Raw genomic sequence first — 27,088 nt, 5'->3', positions numbered from 1 at the left:
TGGGGGCACCTGTGAGCATGGTGGAGCTGGACAGTGGTGTTGCTGCTGCTCCTGGAGAGGCAGCAGGAGGTGGGGGGCACTTTGAAAGCAGACACTTCCTCTCGCCACAAGGACGACAGCAGGGCAGCCGCCGCTGAACAGATTCAAACCATCGAGGCGGCACCGGTGGCTCGTTATTCGCCGCTGCCTGGGGGTAGACTGGAGGCTCTGTCCAGCTGGCTACTATTGCCACTTGTTACGGCGGACGCCCAGCGGTGAACAGCAGGCGCGTCGCGGGTATGTGGCAGCGGCAGTACAGCCGCGCTCTCCCGCAACTTGCCGCCTGAGGCAACCGCTTTCTCTTGCCTAACGAGCCGGCCGGCCCTGGGTGCAACTGCAGCAGGGCGCTTACCTTGTTGGAGTAGGGGGGTTTGCTGAGGTTGATCCCATCCCGGATGAGTTTGTCCCTGATCATGATTTTCAGTTTGAGCTTGGGGTAGGTCATCAGCTCCAGGCTGCGGGTCCCCACTTTCCGAGGGAGCCCCTTCTTGTTCCCCTGAGGATGGCGGGGTTTAGGAAGTGGCTCCTTCCAAGCCTTGGCCTCGTACTGCTCCACCAGGTGGCTGGTATAGATCTCTGGCGAAGGCGAGCTGGGCTGGGGCGGCTGAGGCTCCAGGGTGAAGTAAAGCCCGGCGGTGGTCTCGTCTTCCTCCCTCAGCCTCTGCACGGCTTCGTGGAGCCGGCGCCTGTGCTGTGGCAGCGAGACCCCGATGGCGTCCAGGTCCGGGTCCCCGATCTGCTTGCACACCTCCAGGTCGTCATAGCCGTTATCCACAAAGGACTCCGCGTACTGAGAGAGCTTCAGGGTCTTCAGCCACTCGTAGACTATCTTGGCGCACATGATGGATGGAGGCTGGAAGGAGAAATCAGCAACAAACTGCAACTTCGCAGGACTCCAGCAGCTCCCTTGGCGGAAAAATAAACCCCCAGGGAAAAAAATCCAGATGCAACAGACATCCGTGGAGAGAAAACAGCGAAGCCCTCGGTCAGCAAAACACCATCCCCAGGGAGAGACGAAACGTTAAATCCCAAAGCAGCAGCAGCAGCAGCAGCCCTGAGGCGACTCGCCTGCTAAGCCCACCTTATGGCTGCAGTCGCTCTCCTCCAAGCCACCAAACCTGGAAACCTCTGGCTCTCAGGAGGGCTCCCTTGAGCGGCCCCCCATCCCCCAGAGCTCTCTGCCCAGTCCCATCTCCAGAGCGTGCGCCAGTGACTGCCTCTCTGCCCGTCTCTGGTGTCGCTGCCTCCCCTTGGGTTGGCTTTTGTTTCCCCCTCCTGTGGCTTTTATGGCTTTGGCAGTTCCTTTCCCCTCGTCAGTCTCACCTGCCTCTGCCCCTCTGCCCGGAACGACGCTGTGGACTGGCTGGCGAGGTTGGGTGCGCGCCTGGATTTTAATCTCGCCCCGTGTGAAGGTGGGGAGGGAGGACCCCAGCACGCTCTCCCGGCGCGTGCGGCAGCCTCGCCGCCTTCTGTGCCTTCGCGTCAGCCGGAGGGGGAAAACAGAACACGCTGCCCTCAGCCCTCGCCTCGTCCTCCGGCTCGCAGGTCCACCCAGCCCGCCACACTTCGCCAAGCCTCTGACGAGTCATCCGCCCTGCTTCTCCCTCAGGGAAAGAAGGCGGCGAGCAACTGACATTCGCGGTACCTCACCGAGTGAAGCCCAGAAATTCAACAGTTTCCCAGGCTCCCGCCTTTCCTGCGTTTAATAATGTCTCACCTGAAGCCTTGGGAGAGGGAGGGAGGCGTTTTCCTCAGGGGCGACAAGTCTCATTCTTAAGTATTTGAAAAAAGTGTGCTTAAGACTGCCACTTTTATTTTGAAGGAAGAGCAGCCAATCAGCAGCTGTTGCTCCTGAGGAGAGGAACCGTAAACAGCTGTTTCTCTCCCCTTTTCCCTGCCTTGTAGCAGCAGCTAGGAAAGAATGGCGAGAAGCACCCCTCAGACCTCCCCGGCGGGGCTTCTCGCTCTGCGCTCTGGCTGCTCATGGGGTCGGAGGGAGGGGCAAGGGTGGGAAAGCAGGCAGCTGCTCCTACTCCTAATTCCTTTCACCTGCTCACCTTTTCATGGCGGATTGGCCCCACAGGGCTGCAGAGGGTAACCAGAAGCAGCCGCCTCTGTCCACTCTCTTCAGGTGGTGCACTACAGGCGATGGCCGTGGTCAGCTGCCTGAGACAAAGGGCAAAATGGAGTTCCCAAGAAGAGTGGCTGCTGCATCTTTACTTCAAGGCAGAGACAGCATTTTCTGCCAAGGGCAAACTATGTAGTACACACAGTCTACCAGCACTCCTGAGCACTTGTCACCTGAGGTAGCCACCTCATTCTGTATAGTGCTAGGGCCAACCCTGCAAGACAAACGGCTTCTTTCTCACTCTCACCTTTGAGAGGCACCATTGTGGGAATTGGGGCTGACTGTGCCCAGTCCTCTCCACCATACCGCCCAGTGAAAGAGTGAACAGAAGAAGTGAACAGGCAGAGATCATGGCCTGCCTCCTGCCCTGCCCAAGTAGCAGCCTCCTCCTTTTGCTGGCTAGGCTCCAGATGACTCCACAGGCTGAAACCTTTCTGTACTATTCAAAGAGAAAGGATGTGTGAGTGAGGAGAGCAAGCGGCAATCATCCTTTGATAGAGCTGGTAGAGATGTTGGAGAACCCTCAAATGGTTCTCCAATGCTGCAGGACTTCAATATATATGCCACTAAGTAGAATAATAGCATAACCACCCCACCCCACTCACCATTCCCCTTCTTCCTAATTGTTTAAACCAATTCATGAACCAAGAAATTATATATTGACCACTAATAATGAAACATATGTTTTAGATATTTTTCCACATTTATTATGCTATTTTTGTGATATACAAATGACATGAGAAAACTTGATATACTTATTTGTACTGTATAACATTATTCTTGTTTATAAAACCCAATTACACATACACACACATGCCAAGGCTGCATCAAATGGGCCAGCTCAGGACTTCATGGCCTCCATGTGAACCACGGGGTTTCCTCAGTACATCAATGGTCCTACACATGTAGCTGGCTGGGCATACTCTCAACTTGGCCTTCACGTCAGAGCAGATTCATAATACTGTGTTGACTGGCAGGCTCACTGTAATATAATGGATGGAACATAACCTGGTGAGATTTGGACTAAATGTAGCTACCCTGGTGTGCAAGAGTGGGAAACCCTTTCGGACAGAGATGATTTGGCCACTGCACTCCATACTCTGGTAACTTCCAGACTGGATTATTGCAATGCACTCTATATCGGACTGCCTTTGATGATTACTCAGAAACTTCAGCTGGTCCAAAATGCAGCAGCCAGAGTATTGTTTGGGATTTCATTTACATCTTATATAACCCATTTTAAAACATTTGCACTGGTTGACAGTTCATTTCTGGACCCAATTCAAAGTGTTCATGTTAAGTGTTTAAAGCCCAAAATGTACAGAGGCCCCAAATATCTGAAAGACTCTCCCATTCCCTACAGATCCTCTTGGGTGCTGAGATAGACAGAGGGAGCCCTCTAAGTAGTATCCCTACCTTTAAAGACTCAGGGGGTCAGGGAATGGGAAAGTGCATTCTCTACAGTAGCCCCTAAACTGCAGAATTACCTCTGCACAGAGGTGAGTCTGGCACCTTTATTACACAGCTTTTGATAAATGCTGAAGGCACACCTCTTTACCCTAGGTTTTGTCACTCGAAATGTATATTCAGTGGTGGAGTGTATGCCTGTGCTACCTGAGCTGCTGCGGCCCCAAGAGGCCAAGAGGGGTGTGCCGCAGAGAACGCCCTCCCCTGTGCCACAGTTCAGGGTAGGAGAGGGGTGGGGAAGCTGCTGCCCACTCTTCCTGCTCTCTGCTGCTAGGTCAGGCCTGACCCAGCAGAGGAGGTTGAGCTGCTGAGGCTGGGTGCGTCTTGCTGTGGCTGAGGTGGGATACTCTCTGCCGCTGGGTCAAAAGTGACCTGGCAGCAGAGCTGCTGCCGCTGGGTGCAAGGTGTGCAGTCCTCCAGGGTTTCAGAAATGAGTCTCACCCACCGCTACCTGGAGACACCAGGAATTGAAACTGGGATATTTTGAAAGTAAAGCATATGCTCTATCCACTGAGTTAGAACCCTTCCCAGCCCATCATTGCTGAGTGATCACTCAACCCTTGCACAGTAGCTTGGACTCAATGCATACAGTCCCTACCATTGCACCACCCAGAAGGAGAAAACAGGTGAAAGGATGATGTGCTTGCCCTCTCCATGACCAAACCTGTGGGAGACTGGCTTAGTGGCACAGCATCTGCCTTGCATGCAGGTGCCTGTTTCAATCCCTGGCATCTTCAGGTAGGGCTAGGAGGGTCCCCTGCCTGAAACCTGGAGAGCTGCTGCCAGTGTAGGCAATACTGGGCTATATGGACAAATGGTCTGACTGTATAAGGCAGTTTCCTATGTTGCTCTCCATGCTGTACCACCCAGACAGAAAGCAACTGCTTCTGCTTTCTTGCAGGCAGCATCAAAGGTCCAATCCTCCTGCCTCTGGCACCCGGAGAGGTGAGCAAGACAGAGGAAGCAGGAGCAACCTCTGTCATTCCCTGTTTGCAAGCTTCCCTGTCTTCCTCAGAAGTGGCAGAATTCCAACCAGAAAGCCTAGCAGAATCTCTCATACCCTCCTTTCCAGCTTCAGGGCAGAGCAAGGACGGCAAGACAGCTGCTGCTACAGGAACATCCAGCCTTTCCTTCCCTGGGCAGCAGAAATTGGGCCAGGGATGGCTGCTGCTGCCTCTCTTTGCTTGCATGGCCCCTTTCTTTGGGGTGTGCAGCAGAAACATTGGTCTAGGGAGGGAGCCACTGGCGTATAACAGCATACCCAGCAGCAGAGAGCAGGAGAGTGAGACCGCTCTGTCTTGTACCACAGAGGAGAGTGAGAGAGAGAATAGGTAGCTGCTTGTCTTTTATCTCCAAATAGTACCATGGGGCCAGTTCTCAATGTGCAGTCTCCAAAGAAGGCAAGACAATAAGAGGAACTCGCTCTTTCCTGCTCCCTCCAGAAGTTCTGCTTCTGAGTTCTGCTCTTTTCTAGTCTCAATGACAGGGCATGGGAAGAAATCTAGAGGTATTTATTTACCTCATTCTCACCAGCTGCTGGTGACACTCTTCAGCATGCTTTTCCAATCACATAGTCAAGCTCATGTGTTGTTGAGTCCTCTTGCGGGTGGCAACAGCAGTGATGGAGACAGGGGTGGCCCAAAACATTTTGGCACCTGAGGCGAACCTCAGTTGTTTTCCCTTCCCGCTAGGGAAGAAGGGGTGAATGAAGATCTACACCAGGAACAAGAGTAGGGAATGAAGTTCTACGCCAGGATCTGCTGCCCCTGTGGATTCTGCAGCCTGAAGCAGTTGCCTCTCTTTGCCTCATGGGTGGACCAGCTCTGGGTCTGGGATGGTGTAAGCTGCAGTCTTAGCATCGGTGTGTGGGCCCATGACTTATTTCTATATACCAAAGGGGGGGGGAGCAGGCTGTTCCACTTTAGAATGGCAATACAGTGGTACCTCGCGTTAAGTACTTAATTCATTCCGGAGGGCCGTCCTTAACCTGAAACTGTTCTTAACCTGAAGCACCACTTCAGCTAATGGGGCCTCCCGCTGCCGGAACATGATTTCTGTTCTCATCCTGAAGTAAAGTTCTTTACCCGAGGTAATATTTCTGGGTTAGCGGAGTCTGTAACCTGAAGCGTATGTAACCTGAAGCGTATGTAACCTGAAGTGTATGTAACTCGAGGTACTACTGTACTGTCCCACCCCTAGCACTGGATTCGATGCCCATTATTTCTGTTTCGGGGAAGAGCACATCCACCACAGAAAAGCAGGGGTTACTTCCCCTCTCTTTACCAGCTTTGAGGTATGCTCAACCCTTTATTCGCCCTCTCTGACTCACCTACCCACCTTCCTGGCCCCTTTCCCTCTCCTGTAATTCTCTCCAACTCCCTGCCTACCAGCTCCTTCACTCTCTCTTTGCCCAAACAGGCCTTCTCGGAGTAGCAAAGCCAGCGGCGGTTAAGGGGGCGGGACGGGGTCGCGACTGACCTTTTTACCAACGGCCACTTCGTGACAGAATTTATGCGGGGCCAAGAGCGCCCAGACTTCGCAGGGAGGGTTCCTCCGTTCTCTCCCCCCCCCCCGGGAGTTTTTCCAAGTGCCGCTGCCTTCGCTCTCTGAGAAATTATTTCCTCTTCCCTTGCCTCTGCCTTCTTAAAAGAAACATATTGGCTGCACGTGACGCAGAACAGCCTCGTTTCCCCTCGCGCTCCCCTTTGGTTGGGTGTAGCGGCCGTTGAGGCCCTTCGGGTTTGGCTTCCCTCCCGCCTCCCCTCCCGCAGAAATTATGGAGGAGAGTCGGGTAAGGCCGGCGGCGCTTCCTTGTGGTGATTATGGACGTGGATGCTTTTATCTTTCTCTCTCTCTTGACGTGTAAAGGAAATGCTCGTGGGAGAGGCGGAGACGTTGTCTTGCCTGCGCATACCTAGGTTTAAGAAAGGGAATGGCAAGGGTCAGGAAACGCCTGTGTCGAAAGAAGAGGGGCAAGAAGCAGCAAGCAGTGGCGTCCTTTGCAATCCTCAGCTTCCCCCCAACGTCTTTCCCCTCAGCCCTGCACCCTCCCAGCGCCGCTTTCTCTCGTTTCTTTTCCCAACCCTGGAGTCACAGTGCCCCCTGACGGTTTCTGCTGAAAAGTGCAGCACTGGCTCCTTAAACCAGTGTCCCTTCACCTTCCTTAAAGGCTTCTTATTGAAATACAGTATATTATGCGTTCCCCATACCCACACGTACGTCCCATCCATAGCAGGGATGCTTCTTTGCTGGAAGCCCGCCATACGTGAATCATTCCATGCATAGGCGTTGGAACAGATACACTTCCCGTTCTTCACACACAGCAGTGCATACACAACTTCCTACATCAGATTGTATGGTAAGGCATTTAACTTCAAGGTCCACTTCTACACATAGCAGCCTACTGCTCCAGGAAAAGATACAGTGAACTCCTTCCTCAATAGGAGTTCATCAAGAGGCTCTCTTGTGTGTCCCAATTTTGCACCTGACTGGAGTGAGACTGGGCTCAAGTTTTGGAAGCTGCTGCCTAGGGTGATGCTCTTGCTGTGCTAGGTGAACACTATCCTTTTTGGGGAGGCCTACAGCTTGGTTGTTTCTTAATGTCAGTTTGTATTTTTTTTTATCTGTTTGCTGGCAGATAAAAATTTGTGAAATTGTGTATGCAGTTTTTCTACTGACCATCTTGAACTTTTAAGGTGAATTAGAAGTACATTTTTAAATAATTTGGAAACCTTGACATAATTTAAAACAGTTCACAGAAACTTGTTTGCCTCCTTCCTTGTTGTTTGTTCTTTCTTTCATAGGCTCTTACTCCTTTTAGGTGCAGCTGCACTTTGCTGAAGTTGCAATTTTTTTCTTTAGTGTTGTTGGTTGACCCAAACTAGTTAAAAAGAATAATTGGGACTCTGGTAGGATAAAAATAGACGAGAAAAATGCTATGCATTAGACACTACTTCCACTTCAGCATCTTTAACAATGTATGCCTAGTCTCCAAGGCCTTTGTTTTATCTACTTTGTTTTATCAATGCATTCCATTTCAGTAACGGTGGTAATACTTCAGTGCATCCTAATGGCTTGGGGTTCTTTTGTGTGCATTAAAAAAATTATGGATGACCCAAATGCAGACATCTGGTCCAAGCTGGCAAAAGCAGGAGCAAATCCCATGCGTGCATGCCTACTCAGAAATAAACTTCACTCAGGTGAGATATTCTAGATTACAAAGCTGTGTGCATAGTTATCTGTGTTTGCTTCCCAATGTGGTGTAGTGGTTAAAAGCAGTGGACTCGTAATCTTGTGAACCGGGTTCAAGTCTCCGCTCCTCCACATGCAGCTGCTGGGTGACCTTGGGCCAGTCACACTTCTCTGAAGTCTCTCAGCCCCACTCACCTCACAGAGTGTTTGTTGTGGGGGAGGAAGGGAAAGGAGATTGTTAGCCGCTTTGAGACTCCTTAAGGGGAGTGAAAGGTGGGATATCAAGTCCAAATTCTTCCTCCTCCACCTCCTCCTCTTTTTCTTCTTCCCTTATGGTCAATACTGTTACAGAGTGCTGCTTATCTATTGAATAAACTAAAAATATGTCTTACTTATTTAAAATAAGTTGTATGGAAACTTGTTAAGGAAAGCAAACATTTTTATCAGAGGTGGCTTCCAGATGGATGGTTTCTGTTGCCATCCCAGCCATTGCTTTTCCACTGTAAGCTGCAAAAGGAATTGTAATTGATTTTCAACACTATCAAGAGAATGGTGCTTCTTCTATTTTCAACACTATCAGGAGAATGATGCTTTTTCTATTTGTCTACCCCACTATGTTCTGTCCACATCAGTGGGCATGATGTAATTGCTGTGAGTGAGACTATTTGAAGCTCAGTACGCATTCACTGTATTGTGGTGGGTGTTACTTTATGACCCCATTTCTTTCTTTATTTTAAAAATTAGAATAAAACCCTTTTCCAGCTACACTTAAAAAGTGATAAGAGCAGTACCACTGCTTTGAATCCTCCTTAGAGTTGCTTGTCTGCTGCAGTCTCTATTGAACTTCAGGCCCCAGGATAGCCAAGCTCTGAATGAGCAGTAGTTGGTGTTTTCAGTTTTTCTCTATTTTCGATATGGTAGAATTTTTATTATTGCGGTTCATTTTATGTAAGAATTTTTGATCCCAGGACAGGTTACCTCATAGTTAAAAATAAACAATTCTAGCAAATTAAGAACAGATAAAAGCATTAATAAATTTAAACATATTTAAGTCATAGTAATAACAGTTGCAGTAGTGGCTAATATGCCATAAATGACCAGTCAAACAGGTATTTGCCTTTCACCAAGCATTAGCACCAGATATTTGTCTAGGGAGGGTATTTCACAGCCAAGGTATCATCACAGAGAATGCCCTATTACGACACCACCACAGAAGATGTTTAGTTCCTCCATTCTGACTATACCTTCTCCTCAGTAGCATAGTAAGAGAGGGGTGGGGCGCACCAGGCATCATGGCAGTTGCTGGGCGACATGGGTGTTGCAGGGTGGCGGAGCCACTGCCTATCCTTCAAGGAGATATTGCCCAAAAAAGCTGAAGCAACTTTGGCCGGTCTCCTAAAAACAGCTCAACAACTTTGGGCGATCTCTTAAAAAAGCTCCGCTGCAGGGTTGCTATGCCGCAGCTTCTCCTGGTAACACTATATGCAACTGGGAGATTACAGCCACAGATAATAAACTAAGGCACAGTAGTAGGCTCATCACATGTTGTCAGACAGAAGACAGTAATGCCACTATAATACTTTTCCTGCCTGGTTCTTGCCCTAGATAATGGTCACAAGAATGCCACCTGCAGTCCCTGGCTTACAATTCTGTATCTTGACTGATGGCGGGGGAAGCCCTTGTCCCTGTACCTTCCTGAAGTGACAACGCAAAGGAAAAAAATTCCCCTTGTGTCATCCCCTTTGGAGATAACCTCACCATGGTTAACTCCATGGCAGAGTCTATGCTTATGCCCACATGGGCTCTGGACCACACCCCCACCCTAGCTGCATCCACTTCGCAACTTTATATTATCTCATAATACACAGCAATGAAGCAATGTAGAGTAAAACGCATTCTTCACCTGAGCAAATGTTAGTTATGAAATCCCCCTAAGCTGTTTTATATTCTACTTAAACTGAAGACCTGTCAAAACTAAACTGCTCTATACTGCCCTCAAGTATTTGCAGTGTACACTTCTATAGATGACTCCACAGTATTGTCTGTGAGTAAAAATGGTAATTTAAAGGCCAGTGGTTGTAAACACTGAAAGGTGAGAAGGGAAAATATAGTAGCTTTACTCTGTAAACCACTCAGGATGATCTTTTAAAAATACAGAGGAAAATATTGCAGTTCTACCACACGGCCGTGGGGCAACTATGAAATAGAAATCTAGATTTTCAGCAGATTTTTAATAGGCATAGTGCTGTACATTCAAGCACTGTTTACACCTATTAATGAAAATGTCATATAACCTCTATCCTAATGAATTAGATGCTTTTAAATTTCAGAAAAGTGTGTGGCATAATTTGACAACACTAATTAACACCAGTTGCATAATGGAACTCTGAAGACATATGAAAAGCGAAAGGGGTTAAAGAATGAGTGACATTCACAGGAGAATTTTCATGAGCTACATAAGGTATGATGACAGACTTACTAGTTTTATTGTCAGACAGCTAGGGGGATAGTGATGTTTGGGTTGTAAGAGATACCAACCTATAATAGCAATTTAGATAAATTACCATTGGCGTTACTTCTTAGTTACTGCATTTAACAGAAAACTTGGTATTCAGTTAAGCTTTTGCAAAACAAAACTTTTATAGCCCCAAATAATTTATTTCTCCCCCTCCGCCTTCTGTTAAAAACCATATAATGCACTCTATTATCTTATCACATGCTAGAAAATCATGACATAGATAATTACCACCCATGTATTTTTTTAAAATATAACATTCAACTCAATGAAGCGGCACAAAAAAAACAACATTACCTGCAAATCTATTTTTCAAAAAGTACTTCTTTCAACAAGATTTGTTGTTTATTAAATCAATGCATTGCTCTAAAAAGAGCAAGAACTTCTACTATGAAATTGAAAGCCCTATTTTATATTTGTCTGTGAAACAAAATTGTTTATGGCAGAAGTTGGACAGATATGTTTATGGTATTCTATTTACCAGCCATATATCATAATCCCTTCAGTATAAACATGTTTTCTCACTCTCAGAGAGTGAGAGACTAGCCATTCAACAGCCCCAGCAGCAACTCTTCATATATGTCTGCTGCAAAGTTCAGCAAAGGCATAAGAACAGAACAGTTCTTTCCAGCACATAGTATTGATTTGATAGACCACATAGGAATATGGGGCTGCTGATACTAAGATTCACCTCCTAGCCACTGCTAATTTTCATGTGACCGTTTCCAGTTCTTAAATGCACAGCCCAGTCTTCACTGAGGTTAGTCTTCAAAGTACGTTTTCAAAAACAACCACCTGAAGCTTAAGCCTGAACTACTGTAATGTGCTGTACATAAGGCTGCTGTTGGACATTGTTTGGAAAAGACAAGTATTGAAAAATGCTGCTTCCCAATTATTGAGTGGCATTATTCTTTGCAATCTGCAATGGCTTCCTGTTTGCTTCTGAGACCAATTTGAAGTACTGATATTAACATACAAAGCTGTAAAAGGTTGGGATGCAATTAGGTACTTGCAGCTTACTTAACATCTCAGTGTGTTATCTAGTTCACTATTATCATTCCACTAGCTAAGTCGTATATTATAATTTAAATTTTAGAGTAGTGCTTTTGAATTCTTTGATGTAAGCAAGTAGGAGATGTAATGTCCTCTATAAGGAAAGTAAATTCCTCACCAGGAACAGTGTGCTTTAGGCAATAATGTTGTTGATGATGATGGTTAGGTAGGGCTGCCACCCTGTGGCAAAAAATATGAATTGGAGGATTTGTTTGACATTAATTTCAGTGGTACCTCAGGTTACAAACTCTGCTAACCAGGGAGTGGTTGCTCCAGGTAAAGAACTTTGCCCCAGAATAAGAACGAAAATCACACGCAGCGGCAGCAGGAGGCCCCATTAGTGAAAGCACGCCTCAGGTTAAGAACCATTTCAGGTTAGGAACAGACCTCTGGAACGAATTAAGTTCTTAACCCGAGGTACCACTGTATATTAAACTCTATTTCATAATAATCAGATACGATTGGATATAATCAAATAGAAAGCTGGGCAAGATAGAAAGGAAAGACAAATGAAAAGAGAAAGCCTTGAGATCACATGAATAGATACTGAGATAACTGGGCTGTTAAGCTCATGGTAAACAGCAATTAAGGGAAGTTCACATCCAAGTATGGACAAAACAGCCAATCTAAAAAGGTATTGTTAGGTTCATTTACTCAGGGATACTAACAGAATTTCCTGGGCCCAGTATACTGTATGTGTATTGCCCCCGACCCCATCTCCCTCACTAATTTATTGGTCAGAACTGTTGCTTATGTAGCTATATTAACTTAACCTAACCTACCTCACAGGGCTGTTGCAAAGATAAAAGGAGGGAGGGGAAGATAATGTACACATTCTTAAGCTCCTGGGTAGAAAGGCAAAATACAAGTAGATATCACCACTTATGTAAATGAAAAATAATCATGCACAAAGCCAGAAGCCAGCTCCTCTTGTTTTAACTGCCACGTTTCATAGTCCTGATATTTACAGCAAAATAGTTAAACAAAATAGTTTAAATAGTTAAATATTAAATAGTTAAACAAAAACTGTTTGGCAACCCTTATAAACAAGCAAAAATACTCAGTTTCACAGTTTTGGAGTCTGAGTCACAAACCCTAATGAGCTTCTCGTTTTTTTTCCTGCTGTCTTAGTATGCTGCCCTTCTGATTCCCAGGTAATCAGAGGAAGGAATGCTAAGCAGCTTAAGTTATTATGCATGCTTAGCAACAGCAGTATCTGCAGCTTTAGAATGGTGCTTCCATGATTTGTCTTTTAGTTTTATTTATAAATGTCTGATTGACTTAGCTTTCATTTTTTTAAAATAGTAAGTCAGGTCCCTGCTAGCTTGGGGCCTGCTACATGTTTATTCAATCTACACTTAAGACAGGAAGAACCAGCTGCACAAATATAAGATGAGGGACACTTGGATTGCCAGTAGTATATGTGAAAAGGATATGGGGTCTTAGCAGACCCACAAGCGTAACTTGAGTCAACAGTACGATGCAGCAGCAAAAAAAGGCTAATGCTATTCTAGGCTGCATCAGTATAGCACCCTGATCAAGGAAATTGAATCGTTCTGTTCTGCTTTGACCACACCTTGAGTACTGTTCACAATTTAAGGAAGATACTGACAAGCTGCAGTGTGTGCCGAGGAGGGCAGCCAATGGAACATTTGAGGGAATTGGGTAAGCTTAGGTTGGTAAAGAGGAGAGTGAGAGCAGATAGTTGTCATATCTTCAAATATCTAAAGGGCTGTCAGATGGAAGTAGCTTGTTTTCTCCTGCTCTGGAGGGTAGGACCCAAACCAATGGTTTCAAGTTACAATAAAGGAGATTCCAGCTAAACTTTAGGAAGAACTTTCTGATACTAAGAGCTGTTCAACAGTGGAACAAACTTGCGTAAGAGCTGGTGGCCTCTCCTTCCTTGGAGGTTTTTCAGCAGAGGTTGGATGGTCATCTGTATGATGCAGTTGAGATTCTTGCATTGCAGGGGGTTGGACTAGATAATCCTCAGGGTACCTTCCAACTCTACAATTCTATGATTCTACAATCCCTATACCCTGCAGTTAGCAGCACTGCCTTTAGATTCCTTTATTATTCCAGTTAGTTCTGGGATTCTAAATTGTCTCTTACCAGCTTCCAGAAATGCCTTTTGTCTTTTGTTTACCAGCTTCTTTGATGAACTGAGTCTAAATGACAAATATAAATATTACCAGTCTTATAGCAATGTGGTTGCCACTAAAAATAGCTTTCATTTGTCCTGAGCTCCAGTTCACTGCAGTAATGCCTGAAAATTAGAAAACTGAAAAATTCAATGTTTATAAACTATACTGTGCACTAAATACCCACACCACAATGTGGGGCTACAAAATGCCTGGGGCCAATGTTACTACAGACACACAGAACAGTGGTGAGAAGCATTTATTTTCCTTTCAAGGGGTGCATTCACTTGGGGAGAATTGTTAGAGGTCACATCCTGGCAGTAGACAAGAGCAAAGTCAAGTTGGGATGCAGGACACAAAAGTGGTCAGAACAAGGGTGTCTAACCTGTGGACCTCTAGATGTTGAACTAAAAGACCTAAAATCTCTGACCATTGGTGAATCTTCCAAAGGCTGATGGGAGTTGTAGAAGAACAGCATTTGGAAGGCAACAGGTAACTTGCCTATGAGGCACGGCCTCCACTTGTCTTTTTCTGTAACCCCCTTTCCCATCAATTTCTCCCCCCATTGACACCTGCATAAAATTTGGTAAAGAGACCCTCATTTAGAACCTATAATACACAGGTGCAGTTTTCAGTGGCAATTATATCATTTTGGTAATGTTTGGTTTATTGTCTACACAAGCTTATATTTACAGAAATATCTGCTTTGAGTGGGCGGCATTTATTATTCCCACAGTGTTGCGTCTATATACAGTACTGCATGAGGTGCAATGGTATTATCAAAAATGGCTGGGGGGGGGGAGCCCACTGCCCACCATGTACCATAGCTGGGGGAGGGAGGCCTCCACCCCCCCCTATTTTGGGGAGTGCAGCCGTTCTTTTCCCATTGACAGCTGCCACGCACCTTTGGAAACCAAAGTTAGGTTCGAAGAGAGGAATACTCCTATTCCAAGTACTGAACTGCTGTGGCAAAAAACAGATCATTCATATTGGCTGAGACATGTTAACTTATTTTGATACCGTTAATTTTTGTGTGCCACCTTGATTAGGTCTTTTTTGTATACAGTACTAGAAATTAAAGGCTGAGAAGTAGGGAGGCTGTTATATCATTGATAGTTAACACTAAGCATTGCAATACTCGTCGTATCATCAATGCAATCTTACATCAATGTGACACTGTTTGCAGGGCTCATTTACGGTTTGGGGTGGATGCCAGCCTTAAGTTTAACTAAGCATGCAGCAGCAGCAGCAGCAGCTATCTCTGGCATGAACCACCAGCACCTGCAGATTAGTCACATATGATGGAGACCAGATTGCAATTGAATCTAAATAGTAAGGTGATGCTGATACTAGGAAAGAGCCATGCCTTCTTGTGATAGATGGGGCTTCTGAAGTCCCATCTGATCAGGTAACAACTCTGAGGATACTCTGCCTAAGACCTAGTTCTTTGGCAGGCTCCAACCTGATTCTCAAAGGCAGAAAATGCATACACTGGTAAGACTGCAATACTATGAAACTTTACTTGTGTAAACACCCTGTTCAACAATAGGGCTTACTTCCAAGTAAAGATAGTGGTTGGACTCCAAAATTATCTAGTTGAAAATTAATTGTTCTAGATATTTTTAGTACACTCCTAGCAATATTTACAAGAACATATTGGTCTTGAGTGCAGGTGTGCATAGTACTTTCTAAAGCTATGTACGGATAAACCAAAGTTATTGCCCAAATTTAACTGGATTGATTTTAATGTATGCAGCAATTGAGCATTTTACTAGCTATGTATGGATTAAATTCTTCCACAATCTTTTCCTGTTATAAAACTGTTATTTCATTAATTACACTGTAGACGCTTATAACCCATCCTATTAAAATATTCAAGAGTTACCAAATTAAATCTCAATTTAGTCTAAAATTCTAACAGTAATCAAGCCAATGCACCCAGAATCTGATAAGCAGGTTATGAAAATAATGACTATCCACTGTGTGTTTCAAGCACCTGGTAAATCAGAGGCAGGTTGTGTCTGAAGGTGGTCATCTTCTGAAAATGCTGAGGTCATCTCAACCATCTTTCCTGTGTGATAAATCAAACAACATGACTGCTATAAACCATTATTTGAAGAATTGAGAGCCAGCTATACCCCTACATAGGCAATGACCCAATTCGCATGTAACAGGAAGCCAAACCATCCCTCAGCGTGAACAAGCTAATGTGTGGGTTTCCAGAATGAACATGTGCTATATTCCTCCCCTGTTCTTGGTGCTTCCATTCTACCAGGATGTAAATCATGATTTGGCTTAGCATTACAATAAAACCCAGTCTTGTGGTCTGTCACACTCAACAAACCACAAGCTGCAAAAAAGCTCCCCCCCCCCCCGGTTAGTGCTTGTGGTTCGTCAGGGCGGGGGGAAGAAAATCACAAGTGTGGGTTTGCACATAACTAAGACAAACCATGGCTTAGCCTGGGTCACATGACAGTAGCAGGGCCAGGGGTGAAACACATTAGACAGAGTCTGCTCTGTGAACCTGCACATTTGCGCTGAGTCATGGTTTGGCTTAGCATTACATGCAATCTGGGCCATAATCACTAAGGAGGGGGCACAAACAGAAGGTGGGAAATTATAGGATTTACTCAGGCAGAGGCAGCAGTCCTTTAACTTTTATACATCAAAGCACATTATCATTCTGTTCTTCGTGGAATAATAAATTTTTATCTTCCAATTCATATAACACAGAAGAAGTCCTGAAGTGTGTGTAACATTATAGTATAAAGCATGGAGCCATGCATGGTGGGAAAGAGACTTCCCTAACCATCGTGTTTCTCTTTATTGCTAGAAGACACGACAGCTTCGTACAGAGATCTGGCACGTAATCACCAGCAAAATCAATGAAAGTGAAAATCAGATAGATTTTCAAAGTACAAATTAAACACATCTAAGATGATAAATATAGGAAAATCCTGAAGGAGCATTTGCATTTCTTCTAACAGTAAGAAATACCCTCAAGCATGGACTGCATCAAGAGGGAAAATGATTACATGAAACAAAAACTAGGTTTGTTTTGTTTCAGGAGAGATTTGAATAGTTTATTTTGCCCATTCAGAGCCCTTCAGCATAATGACACATTCATATACACATATGAACAGTATTTTCTGAAACATTAATGTATAGTACATTTTCCTTTTAAAATACCAGCTGCACAGGTTTTTTTTATTTACAAAAATATCCCATACTTAATTTTAATGTTTGTAATGACATACTTTAGGATCAAGTACATAAAGTAAAATAACTATGCAGTCTAACATTTCCATTTGTAATGGTATGGATTGGAGTTCATACAAAACTATATTGGTAGACAGATGAATTTGCAACCCTATCCTAAGATGCATTTCCCATTTTCATCTTCAGAACACGTAGTGGGGCTCCGCAAGACTGAAATTAACAAGTGGAAGTGAGGAATAAATTAAAAACAAAAAAGACACAATGCACAGAGACTAAGATACATATAAGCTAGAAGTTCTATATCAAGCATGCTTACCCAATGAGTAATGTGAGAAACATTTATTGATGTTCATCCCCCTGAACTCCCACCCCACCCCTGCAATGATGCTTGCATAATGAAACAGTAGCATAACCAGAAGCCGCTCCTCCTAGGTCTAACCATTATGAATAGTGGTGTATGAGTTTAAAGTAAAATGAGTACAATTTATTTACAAATTTTGAAAGGGTTGTTAACACTTAACAGTTTCCCCATTTTGTATTAGCCAATATCAAATAGCAGCTCCATGGATGATGCCATGATTTCATCAAAAAATCAAAACTTGTTCATATTTTTAAAAAATGTAGTGGTCAAGAAGAAACTGCAGTCGCTTGAAGTTTAGAAAGATCAAATTCCTAAGTGCTTTATCAAAAAAATGCTAATACTTATTTAGTTGCATCTTTGATTTCTATAATCAAAACTATATCTCAAATTAGTTTTAAAATTAAAAACTACACTCATCTGTGAACTTGAAACAAACATGATTTATATAGGAAACATGTGTAGTAGTAGCCATGCACTTTTCTTGGTTTGATTCTCAATGCATGTTAAACAATGTTAAAAATTCAGATAATTCACATATACTGGACATTTAGCTTTGTTTACCGCCCACCACCCCCAACTATAAAATTCATTCAAACAGGATCTTTATTTATTTCTTTTGGCAGTAATGTCACTAACATTCACAGGGGGAAAGAATTCACAATACTTCACAGATAAATATCTAGACTGTGGGAGCAAGTGCAGCTGAGAATTTGTACAGTAAACAAAGGCAAACAATGAGCATTTTCAATCATTGGGCACACCACAACTACACTACAAGTGCAGTCATATTCTTATCTGTATGCATCAGAGCACTAACAAATAGGATGGTTCACCAACCACAGGAATATGCACTTTAAAAAACATTCTGAGGACAAGTAACAATCAATGAGTATAAAATATATGCAGAAACCAGAACTTCAAAATACAAAAGGAAAGCTTTAATTGACAAAAATACATGGAATCCACTTTTAATTTTTGGAAACTTTAAAAGGCTGAAGAAAATACCTGAAAATCTAGAATTTTATATATACTCATGAAAAAGAAGAGTTATGATAAATGTCCATCAACAAGCTGCAGCTATTTCAAACAGTTTTACAACTGAGGTGTGTGTGTGTATATACTTTCTTCTTGTAGCAGTTCTTTTTAGATTAAACTATAGGTTTATTTTAAGCTAGTAACTCTAGAGTATTTCTAATTAATCAAGATGGGTTAATTTGTTACTGTTATCTCGATATGAGATGAATTTATTTCTTATTATAAGCTTAATTGTATGCATAATATATATACATTAAGTTCTTTGACAAACTTAACATAAGGTTTTTTTTTAAATTAAAAGATAGAGCATATATTTTAATTTGGTAACAAACTATATTCTTATAGCATAATGTATAAATATCGCTGTGGCTGCAATCCAGCCATGGTTACCTGTGCTTAACTCTCACTCATATCCATAGAACCAAAGCACATATTATTTGTGAACAAGATTGCAGTTTTGTGTAATTATTAAACAAATCTGAAAGTGTTTCAGTAATTTAGAAATAAATAAAATATTCAGAGAAATTGTCTACCGTTCTTATGAATCTTCCAAATCTAGCACTGGAACTCTAGACCTGTGACAACTTGCCTGTTTATTTCAAATGAGGAAGCAGGTCCCTGTATGCAGTCTTTATTCTCACAGATCCTCTTCCTTTATAGGCATGGAGGTCCCTGCCCATAAAAGAATTTGTCCATGCAAAGGGTGCAAAGCTGTTTGTGTACAGAAAGAACTTTCCAAACTATTTTATGTACAGATAAGTGAATTCAAGACTCAGATGTATGTGAAAGGATTTAAGTACTCAAGGTTGCATCACTTAAGGTGCAGGGAAAAGAAATTCAAGTTTACGGTTCAGATTAGATCAGTGCTATAGAAAGCAAAAAGAAAACATCACTGCATCAAAAATCACCTTTGGCTATAGCTTTCTAATGTAGTATTTGTCAGATGAGGGACGCCTTGAGCAAAAATGTGTAACAAAACCATACAAGTGCAGATGGAAATCAGCTGACTAACTTTATACCTACTGTACTGTAATGTAATGAATGTTGATGGTGTCACACTTTCAAACTTGCTTGGAATACACGCAATTATTTACATGAAGTAACATTCAGAAGTTACAATTTGGCAGTTTTCTTCCTAAAGAAACATGTCTTTAGTTTAATTATAATTAAACACAGTAACATTACATGAAAGACAAGTAGCAGCAGTTTGTTTGCATTTTAGTCATATATAAAAAAAGTTTAGGCTGAGTTTAGATGCTCATTCCTCTGTAGCACTGGCAGCAAATTAACCCAGCTAATGTGGCATGAGCCCCGACCCAGCATCAGCAGCTTGATAATTGTACAAATGGTAATTGGAGAAGGAGCCTTGCTTGGGCAGAGTCTCTTCTTTATTTTTGTAGTTCCTAAGTGCAGCAGCTTCCTCTAGTCACATTCACAAGTAGGTCTTTTACTCTGAAGGAAAACTGTACTCCCCTTTCAAAAAGGTTCTATGAGTGCTTGGTGTGGACTCCATGCTTTGATATACTAAAATATCAACTTTTACTAAGTCCAAGAGCAATCTAGAAATCAAGAGAATGTACATGTGTGTCTGTGAAATTATGGTCAATAGCCAATAGGTATCTACAACAGTTTGCCAAAATGCACTTCATTACCTATTGCAGCAGTGCTGGATATAACTTGAAGTGTGGGGGGGGGGGCTAAATTGAAATATGCACATTTCATGAGTTTTTTAATCTTGCCACAAAACATGTTTCCACATCTTGCCAATTTTTAGATAGAGGCTCGAAAGTGGCAAGTCTTCCTGTGCCTCTGAAAGTACAGCAGCTGCACAATCCTCTTCAGTTTCCCCCTCCACAGTACCTTTTTAAAAGTTTCTTGCAACAGCCACTATTAACTGCTGCTTCAGCACCATTAAAAATCACTTCTGTAGAATTAAAAGGGAAACCAAACTTTTGGGAACTTATGTAACCAGAAGGAAACAAATCTTATGGGAAAAGTTCTCCTAGCTGAATCTGTATAGCAACATGATATCATTAATTTCTAAGAAGAAATCAGGTTAAATAAAAAAATCATATTCCAGTAGTAATGTTTTGGTGTACTGAACAGCATCAAACTGGCATGAAAAAGATGGGAGACACTTTCAGCAAACTTCATCCCCCACCTCTATTCCCTTTTTCAAGTCAAAATTCAAACCCTGAGAAAATTCAGCACAACACTACAAAAAATTTCCAGTATCAGTTTAACCAGAAACTATGGGAGGCCTAAAAAGTAAAATAAAATAATGAACATGTGTTTACCATGGCCAACAGCAGCTCTACACTACTGCCTCCCAGTATCTAAAAGTTATCTGTACACAGCCTTATTTGATAGTTTGATCAAAGAATCAAATTCAAACTCCAGCCAAGAGAATAATGGGATTTTCCCAAATAGTATGCCAAACAAACTCTATACAAAGTAAATTTTCCTATTCGTACAACTTATCTTGCTGCAGTGAGATTGACAGGCATTACTGAATTGCCCAAACTAGACAAACAGCCCAACGATTTGCTACTATTTAATTTCTGCATTTTTTTAAAAAAAGCAAATTATTTTATTTATGGTATAAAATGTGAGAACACATATACATTATAATAGATACTATGCTATTCTTTGTGCTAGTATGAACTTCCTTATGCTTCATTTCCTGTTGGGTGTCAAAAATTTGCTGCTCAGAAAGCTACAGATCTTGCCTCAAATAATTCAGCTTCACAAGGAGTGTACCACTTTGGGGATTTTCTGCAAAGGAATGTGGATAGCAGTAAATCTTTATTTACTATAGAGTTCTCTTGCTCTGGGCATTTTCTATAGTGGGCAAAAGTAATTATTCACTATAATTTTAATTTGTATGGAAACACAGACTTCCCCCTTTTAAAAAAATAAACCAATGTTAGGTTCATTATTACGTTTTGTGCTTCTGACTCCAATTACAAAATACATATTTGACACAATCCATATGAAGATTAGCCATGAGAAATCAGTAAGGTATGTATCTCCACTTGAAATCAGTGGGGTTTAAAAGTGCTTATCTAAGGCTGGATCATGCCATTTATACACAAGACAGAATTTAACATTAAAAAAATGAAATTTCTAATGCACAGAGAAGTTATCATAATGAACAGTTACTACTGTTTACGTTTGAATGTCCACATCACTTAACAATTTTTTATTATTTGATTTATTGATTTTTCTCAGTGTTTTCACATATAGCTAAATGCAAATAAAGTATTTTGTTTAAAACAGAAAATCTGTTTCCAGGCAGCAGAATGAAAAAGTGAATAACTAGTCCCTAAACAAGTTGTTTTAGTTTTGACTCAAATATTTGCTGTAGAGGATTGGCTGCTGCCCAAAATCACTTCTGTAGGCTTAGACTTAGAGCACTGTGTGGTTATGGAAAGAGCTGAATCTGCTTCTCATATGGACAATTGAATATCATTGCACTCTACCCAAAGCTGCACTGCAGGGAGGCAAAAAGCTGGTATAAGTACAGTACTAAAACACACCATCCAGCAGCCCCAGTCTGAAACACAGATTCAAACATTCTTGCAGATTGTAGAGTTTCCCACCCCAAGTGACCTTTGGTTGCAACCAACACGCTGCAGCGATTTAGTTGAATCAAATTTGAAGGGTTATAACCTTATCTTAATCACATTTACTTAGAGGCAAGTCTATATATAGCAAAACACACTATGCAGGACCAGCCAGTAACTTTTTCAACCTGGAGTGCACATTACATTTAGGGAACGAACGGGGAACACAATTTTTAAATGCCAATGCTGAACCCACACTAGTGAATTTTGTTTTGGCTCAAACTGCAGTCTATGTTCACAATGTTAGAAGTTAAAGACAACCCATTCAACATGTGCACAGCACCACCAAGTTTAGGAAAATAAAACCCAAAACCTCTGGTACTTTCTTACAGACAGAGCCTCAACTAGTTCAGGCTGCTTGCAAATTATCACAAATTCATACTATTTCCAGCTTCCAACATGACTAAGATTATTATTTATGCATTTTCATAAATATTTTTTTAAAATAAATTCATATACTCTTATTACACTATGGCTTTGGTGCAACCTTCATTAGCTAAAATATACTGCTTCAATTTGGCACGTCTTAAATCCCTCCTCTCATACAAATCAAAGTAGGATTCTACCAGTTGCTAAAGTGGTAAAATATTCATATATTAAATGCCAAGTTTTGGAAACAATCTATTCTGACGTTAATGTCACTCGGCAATTCATACAGTGAACTTAAGAACACTTACATGGAGGAAGTCAATTCAAATCAACGGTACTTGCTCCCAAGTAAATGTGCTTGAAATTCTGGAGACAGCTTCTTTGCTGCTTTTTTTTTTAAACTTGCTAACAGGTTCTTTGAACTGTATTAGGAAAAACAAACCCAAGAACCGTTTTAATCTAATGCAAGTAATAAAAATGATTGCTATTAGCCATCAAGTTGTATCCCAGAGTTCAACACTGCTTGAACTAAGGACTATTTCACCTGGTAGTTAAGTCTGATTGGGCATATAAGCTAGCTACGTATCTGATAGATCCTGTTTAAGTGCCTGCACTAATACATTCTCTTAAACACACAAAAGAAGATGTACAGCATGAATTAAACTCAAATCCAATTACAAATACTTTATAAATTGACTAACTGTATTTTCAGGAAAATAAAAAAGGTAGGGTTGACTGAAAGATGACATTTTTTTCCTCATTGTGGTAGACTTTTTTTTTTACTTTTTACACTACACAGCCATAACACAAATGAAAACTTTCAGCATGATGTGCAGTTGAATCACTTTTTTTTACAATGCAAAAAAACTTCTCTTGCTTTGCACTTGACATGGGCTGTGTTCAGATGCCATGCTAAGTCACAGTTTGTTGTGATGGGAATGAGCTGCAGCAAGCCTCACGTGTCACCTTTTTTCTTCTGGTGTGGCTGCGAGAAGTTCCGAAGCTTTTGCTTTGTTTTGGATTAACTGTATCGTGTCAGGTCCAAACCTTAAACCATGGTTAAGTGTAACAATGGTTCATCAAAACAGGCCAGCTTTATAATCTATGGTTTGAAAGTATGTTTCAAATAAACCATACTGAAAATTAACCACATTATGTCAGGTTCAGATAAAATCGACAAGCTACGGTTAATCAAAAGCTTCCAATGACCTGCTTGTAGCTACAACAAAGAAAGTGTGTGTGTGTGTGTGTGTGTGTGTGTGTGTGTGTGAAAGAGCCCAAATGCTTGCTGCTTTTCATTTCTGTCACAATATGCTATGGTTTATAATGCCATCCAAACACAGCCACAGTATGGTGATGCAAATACAAGAATACTAGATCAGGGGTCCAAGAAGATACTATGTGCATGTTAACTATGTATAGATTCAGAATGGAGCTCGCATACTTCTTTTGTCAGATCAGAAAATTGGTGGCATCAAGTCATTTCTAGTAACAGCTATAATGGCGTGCTCTAAGGAGGGAAGGTATAGATCAGCTACTAGTAGTCCCCTAAGATGAACAACTTTATTCTAGCTCTTGGACCCCTGATTTATTGCAGCCTCCTACAGGAGGATGAAACACTGGCAGCAACAACAATAGCACAAAAACTTTTGGCATATGAAATATTAACACAGGATAGATCCTGCATTGCCCCTGCTCATCTGATACCAAAGTTTCCTTTTTGTCCATGTGTTCTCTTGTTGACTGTTCCCAAGCTCCTAGTCAGCCCACAGGTAAAGACAACACACACACTGTGTGGGTGCCAGTTTTAAATATAATGACCCTCAGTTAAAGCTGCATGACTGAGGTAAAACAGTGTGTGATTTGTGCTAGGAAAGATCAGTATCCATTGGCTGACACCCTTGCACTTCCGCTGGTCCTGCAGAAGTTAATGAAAAGGAGATTTTTCTTCAAGGTAAAGTTATATAGATGCATTTGAAAATGCGTTGTCAGAACTGGTACCATTTCTTATCTTTGCATTTCAACATCATCTAAAAATGAAAGAGAGGAACACAACATAGTTACGCATATGGTATGGTACACTGTACAGTTCACTTTTGAAGTTGGTGTAAGGAGGGAATTCTAAGAATAGAGAACTGCCTATTAAGTAAAGAAGATGAATAACCAAATGATTAAGGAGATCAGAGGTACATGAACAAGTGGATAAAAGTTGTGCATGAATAAGCCTTCTTGCCATCTGCCTGTGACAATATAAAGTTTAGTTCCCATACTGCTGGATTCTGGTGTGAAAGCAGAATGACCCTAAAGTATTTTGCTGCCTGAGGTGAATCACAAGATTAAGGCTGGGTAATATATAATACTATCCAAAACCAGTTTGAAGTCCATTATCATGATAACGGTTTTCTAATTTTTGACCTGGGAATTTATTGTGAATCATGATGTATGTGTGTGTATGCTATGCAAAAATCACAATATGGGAAAAACCATGAAGCCAGCCAGGGCCTCTACATAGCTCCATCCTTATTTCAGACATTGTGATATATAGGTATATTGTGACATTTAGCTAGTGATATATTGTTGAAAACCAGCTATCGCCTAGTGATACAAGATGGCACCAACTCCCCCCATTCCTGGCAATTTAACCTAAGAATTCAATCTTACTTAAAAGCTGGTCATTGCCAGTGTCTTCCACTGCACCTGGAGAGCAGGAGATTAGCTTATGGGACACAAGGCAGGCCAAGTGGCACACACAGCTCTGTCCTTCAACACCTTGTTGCTGCTCCCTGCCTGTCAGCATCTCTCACCTGTGGCTGCCACCTCACTTTGTCTAGTGAAAGGGTCACTCACCCAGTGTATGAGAGAAAGAGCTAAATGTCTTTCTTTTTTAAAAATATGCTTTTTATTAGTTTTCTTAACACACACACACACAAATTAACAAAAATGATAAAATAACAAAAAAATTCCATCCTTCCATAAATCCACATGTTCTTACAAAATAACTTATGCCACCATGTTCTTAATTCACAGTTCCTTATCTTCCCCAATAGACTTCCTTCTTCCTCAGGTCTGTCTTATTTGTTTAATAAACTGCTTCTTTAATCATTTGGCCATTTTTTCTGTTATCTGAATACTATACTTATAATCCATATTGTGGTTTGTGAAAATTAATCAAAGCATGTCCAGGTTTTAACTTGAGGGCACTGTTGTTGGTTTTTTAAAAACATTCTTTCTAAATTTCCCACTCCTTTTTGAACTTTGGGTTTAGCTGTCTCCTAATTGTCTCCGTCATTTTTGCCAGTTCGAGATATTCAAATAATTTATCCTGCCATTCCTCTTTTGTTGGTACTAATTCTCCTTTCCAATTTCTGGCAATTAATATTCTTGCTGCTGTTGTAGCATATAAGAATATTCTCTTATTTACATTTGGAATATCTGAATCTAAAATGCCTAAGAGGAAGGCTTCTGGTTTCTTTATGAAGTTTGCTTAAACATTTTTTTTCAATTCCTCATTTATAATATTCCCCAAAATCTTAATTTTTTTGGAACCCCACCACATATGAAACAGTGTCCCTTCTGCCTGTTTACACCTCCAGCATGTATTAGATCTTGTTTTATACATTTTGGATAGTTTTCTGGGAGTTATGTACCACCTGTAAAACATTTTCAAAAGATTTTCCTTTAGTGTATAACAGGCTGTAAATCTCCATTCTTTATTCCATAATCTTTCCCATGCCCATAGTTGGGAACCATGTTGACACTTTACTTACGTCATGCGCATGCTTTGAGAAAGAATCGGCACTGGCCATCATGGCTGCTGTTCGTTCTTCCAGTTCTCCCAACTTCTGTCCTCTTTCATCTAGTGCTATTCTGGCTCGTGCCAATTCACAAACTATTCCTGATGCTGCTCCTTTGACCCCTTCAATACCACCAGGACCTGGAATATGCTGGGCAAGGCTCCTTGATGCCTTTCCAGCAGCTGATTCTCCAACTGAATATGAAAAAAGAAAATCAACCAGATTCTATTCAGGATCCTTCCATACAAAAAACGGTTACTAGCTAGCTGAACTCAATACTAAAAGTGGAAATGTCATAAGCTTTGGATAAAACTAAAAGAAATTAAAGTGTTGTGCATCTTATGATTGATTACACAACATATTTAACATAAAAAACAAACTATTCTGATACAATCAATTATTTTTCTTTTCTGGTTTGCAATGAACTGAGAATCTGTATGGAAATTAGACTGGGTAGGTGAGTGCCAGCTTAGCTTACTATTGGTTTCATGAACACAATGCCAGAAATTGATGTGTAGAGATGTCATCGCATCATTTTGCCTTGTGATTCACTGCATTTGTCATTTTACATCTCTTTATGTTGATGTATTAAGTTGTTTTTAAAAAAATCTGTTCCATTAAAGATTGATAAATTATAAAATATTCTTTTCAGACACAACGTCTGCTGTTCCCTGATGGCCTATAAAGTGGGTGGGTCTCTCAGCATTGCATCATCTGATGCTACATTAAAAATTAACTCCAGAGGTAAGATAGTTCTCTTGCACCAAGGATGGAAAACTTGTGGGCCTCCAGATGTTGTAGGACTGGAGGTCCTAACAGCTCCAACCAGAATGATGCCTTTTCATCTTGAACTGCTGTTTCAGTGTTGACATCAGCCTTTCCGTTCTTGCCAAGTACTTGTGGATTAGATATTAGACCAGGACTAAGGGACCAGCTATTTGTGCATTTTGTAATTTTATAACTATGTAACTTCGCTACTTAGTTGATTTTTTTTACACTATGTTATTTTATTGTTGGTTTTTATTGATTTTAGTCTAGCCTAGATTTATTGTAACCATCAGGAGTAATATTTCTACTGTGCCAGCAAAACTCCAGTAATCGCAAGTCAGTATCCAACCCATTATTCATTTTATCTGCCATTTTAATATTG

The 27,088-nt window shown here is 41.7% G+C and overlaps 2 protein-coding genes and 2 long non-coding RNA genes across 13 annotated transcripts in view; 1 reads left to right on the top strand and 3 right to left on the bottom strand.

Moving 5' to 3' along the window:
• Positions 1 to 1,935, bottom strand: part of SASH1 (SAM and SH3 domain containing 1) — a 530,274-nt gene extending 528,339 nt beyond the window's left edge. Inside the window, exons 1-2 of one of the 2 annotated variants that reach the window (XM_053382126.1) lie at positions 1,757 to 1,935; positions 392 to 892 (exon numbers count right to left, since the gene is read on the bottom strand). In XM_053382126.1, coding sequence (XP_053238101.1) covers positions 392 to 892; positions 1,757 to 1,810 — 555 coding nt within the window. In that variant the 5' untranslated portion in view covers positions 1,811 to 1,935. The remainder of the gene's footprint in view (positions 1 to 391; positions 893 to 1,756) is intronic. The other variant, XM_053382128.1, reaches the window with a different exon arrangement.
• A 916-nt stretch (positions 1,936 to 2,851) lies between these two features.
• Positions 2,852 to 6,150, bottom strand: LOC128410636 (uncharacterized). Its single transcript, XR_008329564.1, has 2 exons — positions 5,154 to 6,150; positions 2,852 to 3,149 (listed from the first exon to the last, which is right to left on the bottom strand). It is a non-coding gene; the product is annotated as an uncharacterized LOC128410636 (long non-coding RNA).
• Positions 6,151 to 6,202: 52 nt separating this feature from the next.
• LOC128410633 (uncharacterized) overlaps positions 6,203 to 27,088 on the top strand; it is a 28,990-nt gene continuing 8,104 nt past the window's right edge. The window contains exons 1-3 of one of the 4 annotated variants that reach the window (XR_008329561.1): positions 6,203 to 6,425; positions 10,156 to 10,286; positions 26,972 to 27,042. This is a non-coding gene — a long non-coding RNA (uncharacterized LOC128410633). Of the gene's footprint in view, positions 6,426 to 7,290; positions 7,834 to 10,155; positions 10,287 to 26,590; positions 27,043 to 27,088 lie in introns of those variants that run through there. The other 3 variants (XR_008329559.1, XR_008329560.1, XR_008329562.1) reach the window with 3 other exon arrangements.
• Positions 20,236 to 27,088, bottom strand: part of STXBP5 (syntaxin binding protein 5) — a 118,813-nt gene continuing 111,960 nt past the window's right edge. For all 6 annotated transcript variants that reach the window (XM_053382120.1, XM_053382122.1, XM_053382121.1 and 3 more), the window contains 2 exons: positions 25,912 to 26,132; positions 20,236 to 24,174 (listed from right to left, as the gene is read on the bottom strand). In XM_053382120.1, the coding sequence (XP_053238095.1) occupies positions 24,133 to 24,174; positions 25,912 to 26,132 (263 nt within the window). In that variant the 3' untranslated portion in view covers positions 20,236 to 24,132. The remainder of the gene's footprint in view (positions 24,175 to 25,911; positions 26,133 to 27,088) is intronic.

This window comes from Podarcis raffonei, chromosome 3 (assembly GCF_027172205.1).
Source record: "Podarcis raffonei isolate rPodRaf1 chromosome 3, rPodRaf1.pri, whole genome shotgun sequence".
NCBI lineage: Eukaryota > Metazoa > Chordata > Lepidosauria > Squamata > Lacertidae > Podarcis > Podarcis raffonei.
This window is presented reverse-complemented; position numbering and strand designations above follow the sequence as displayed.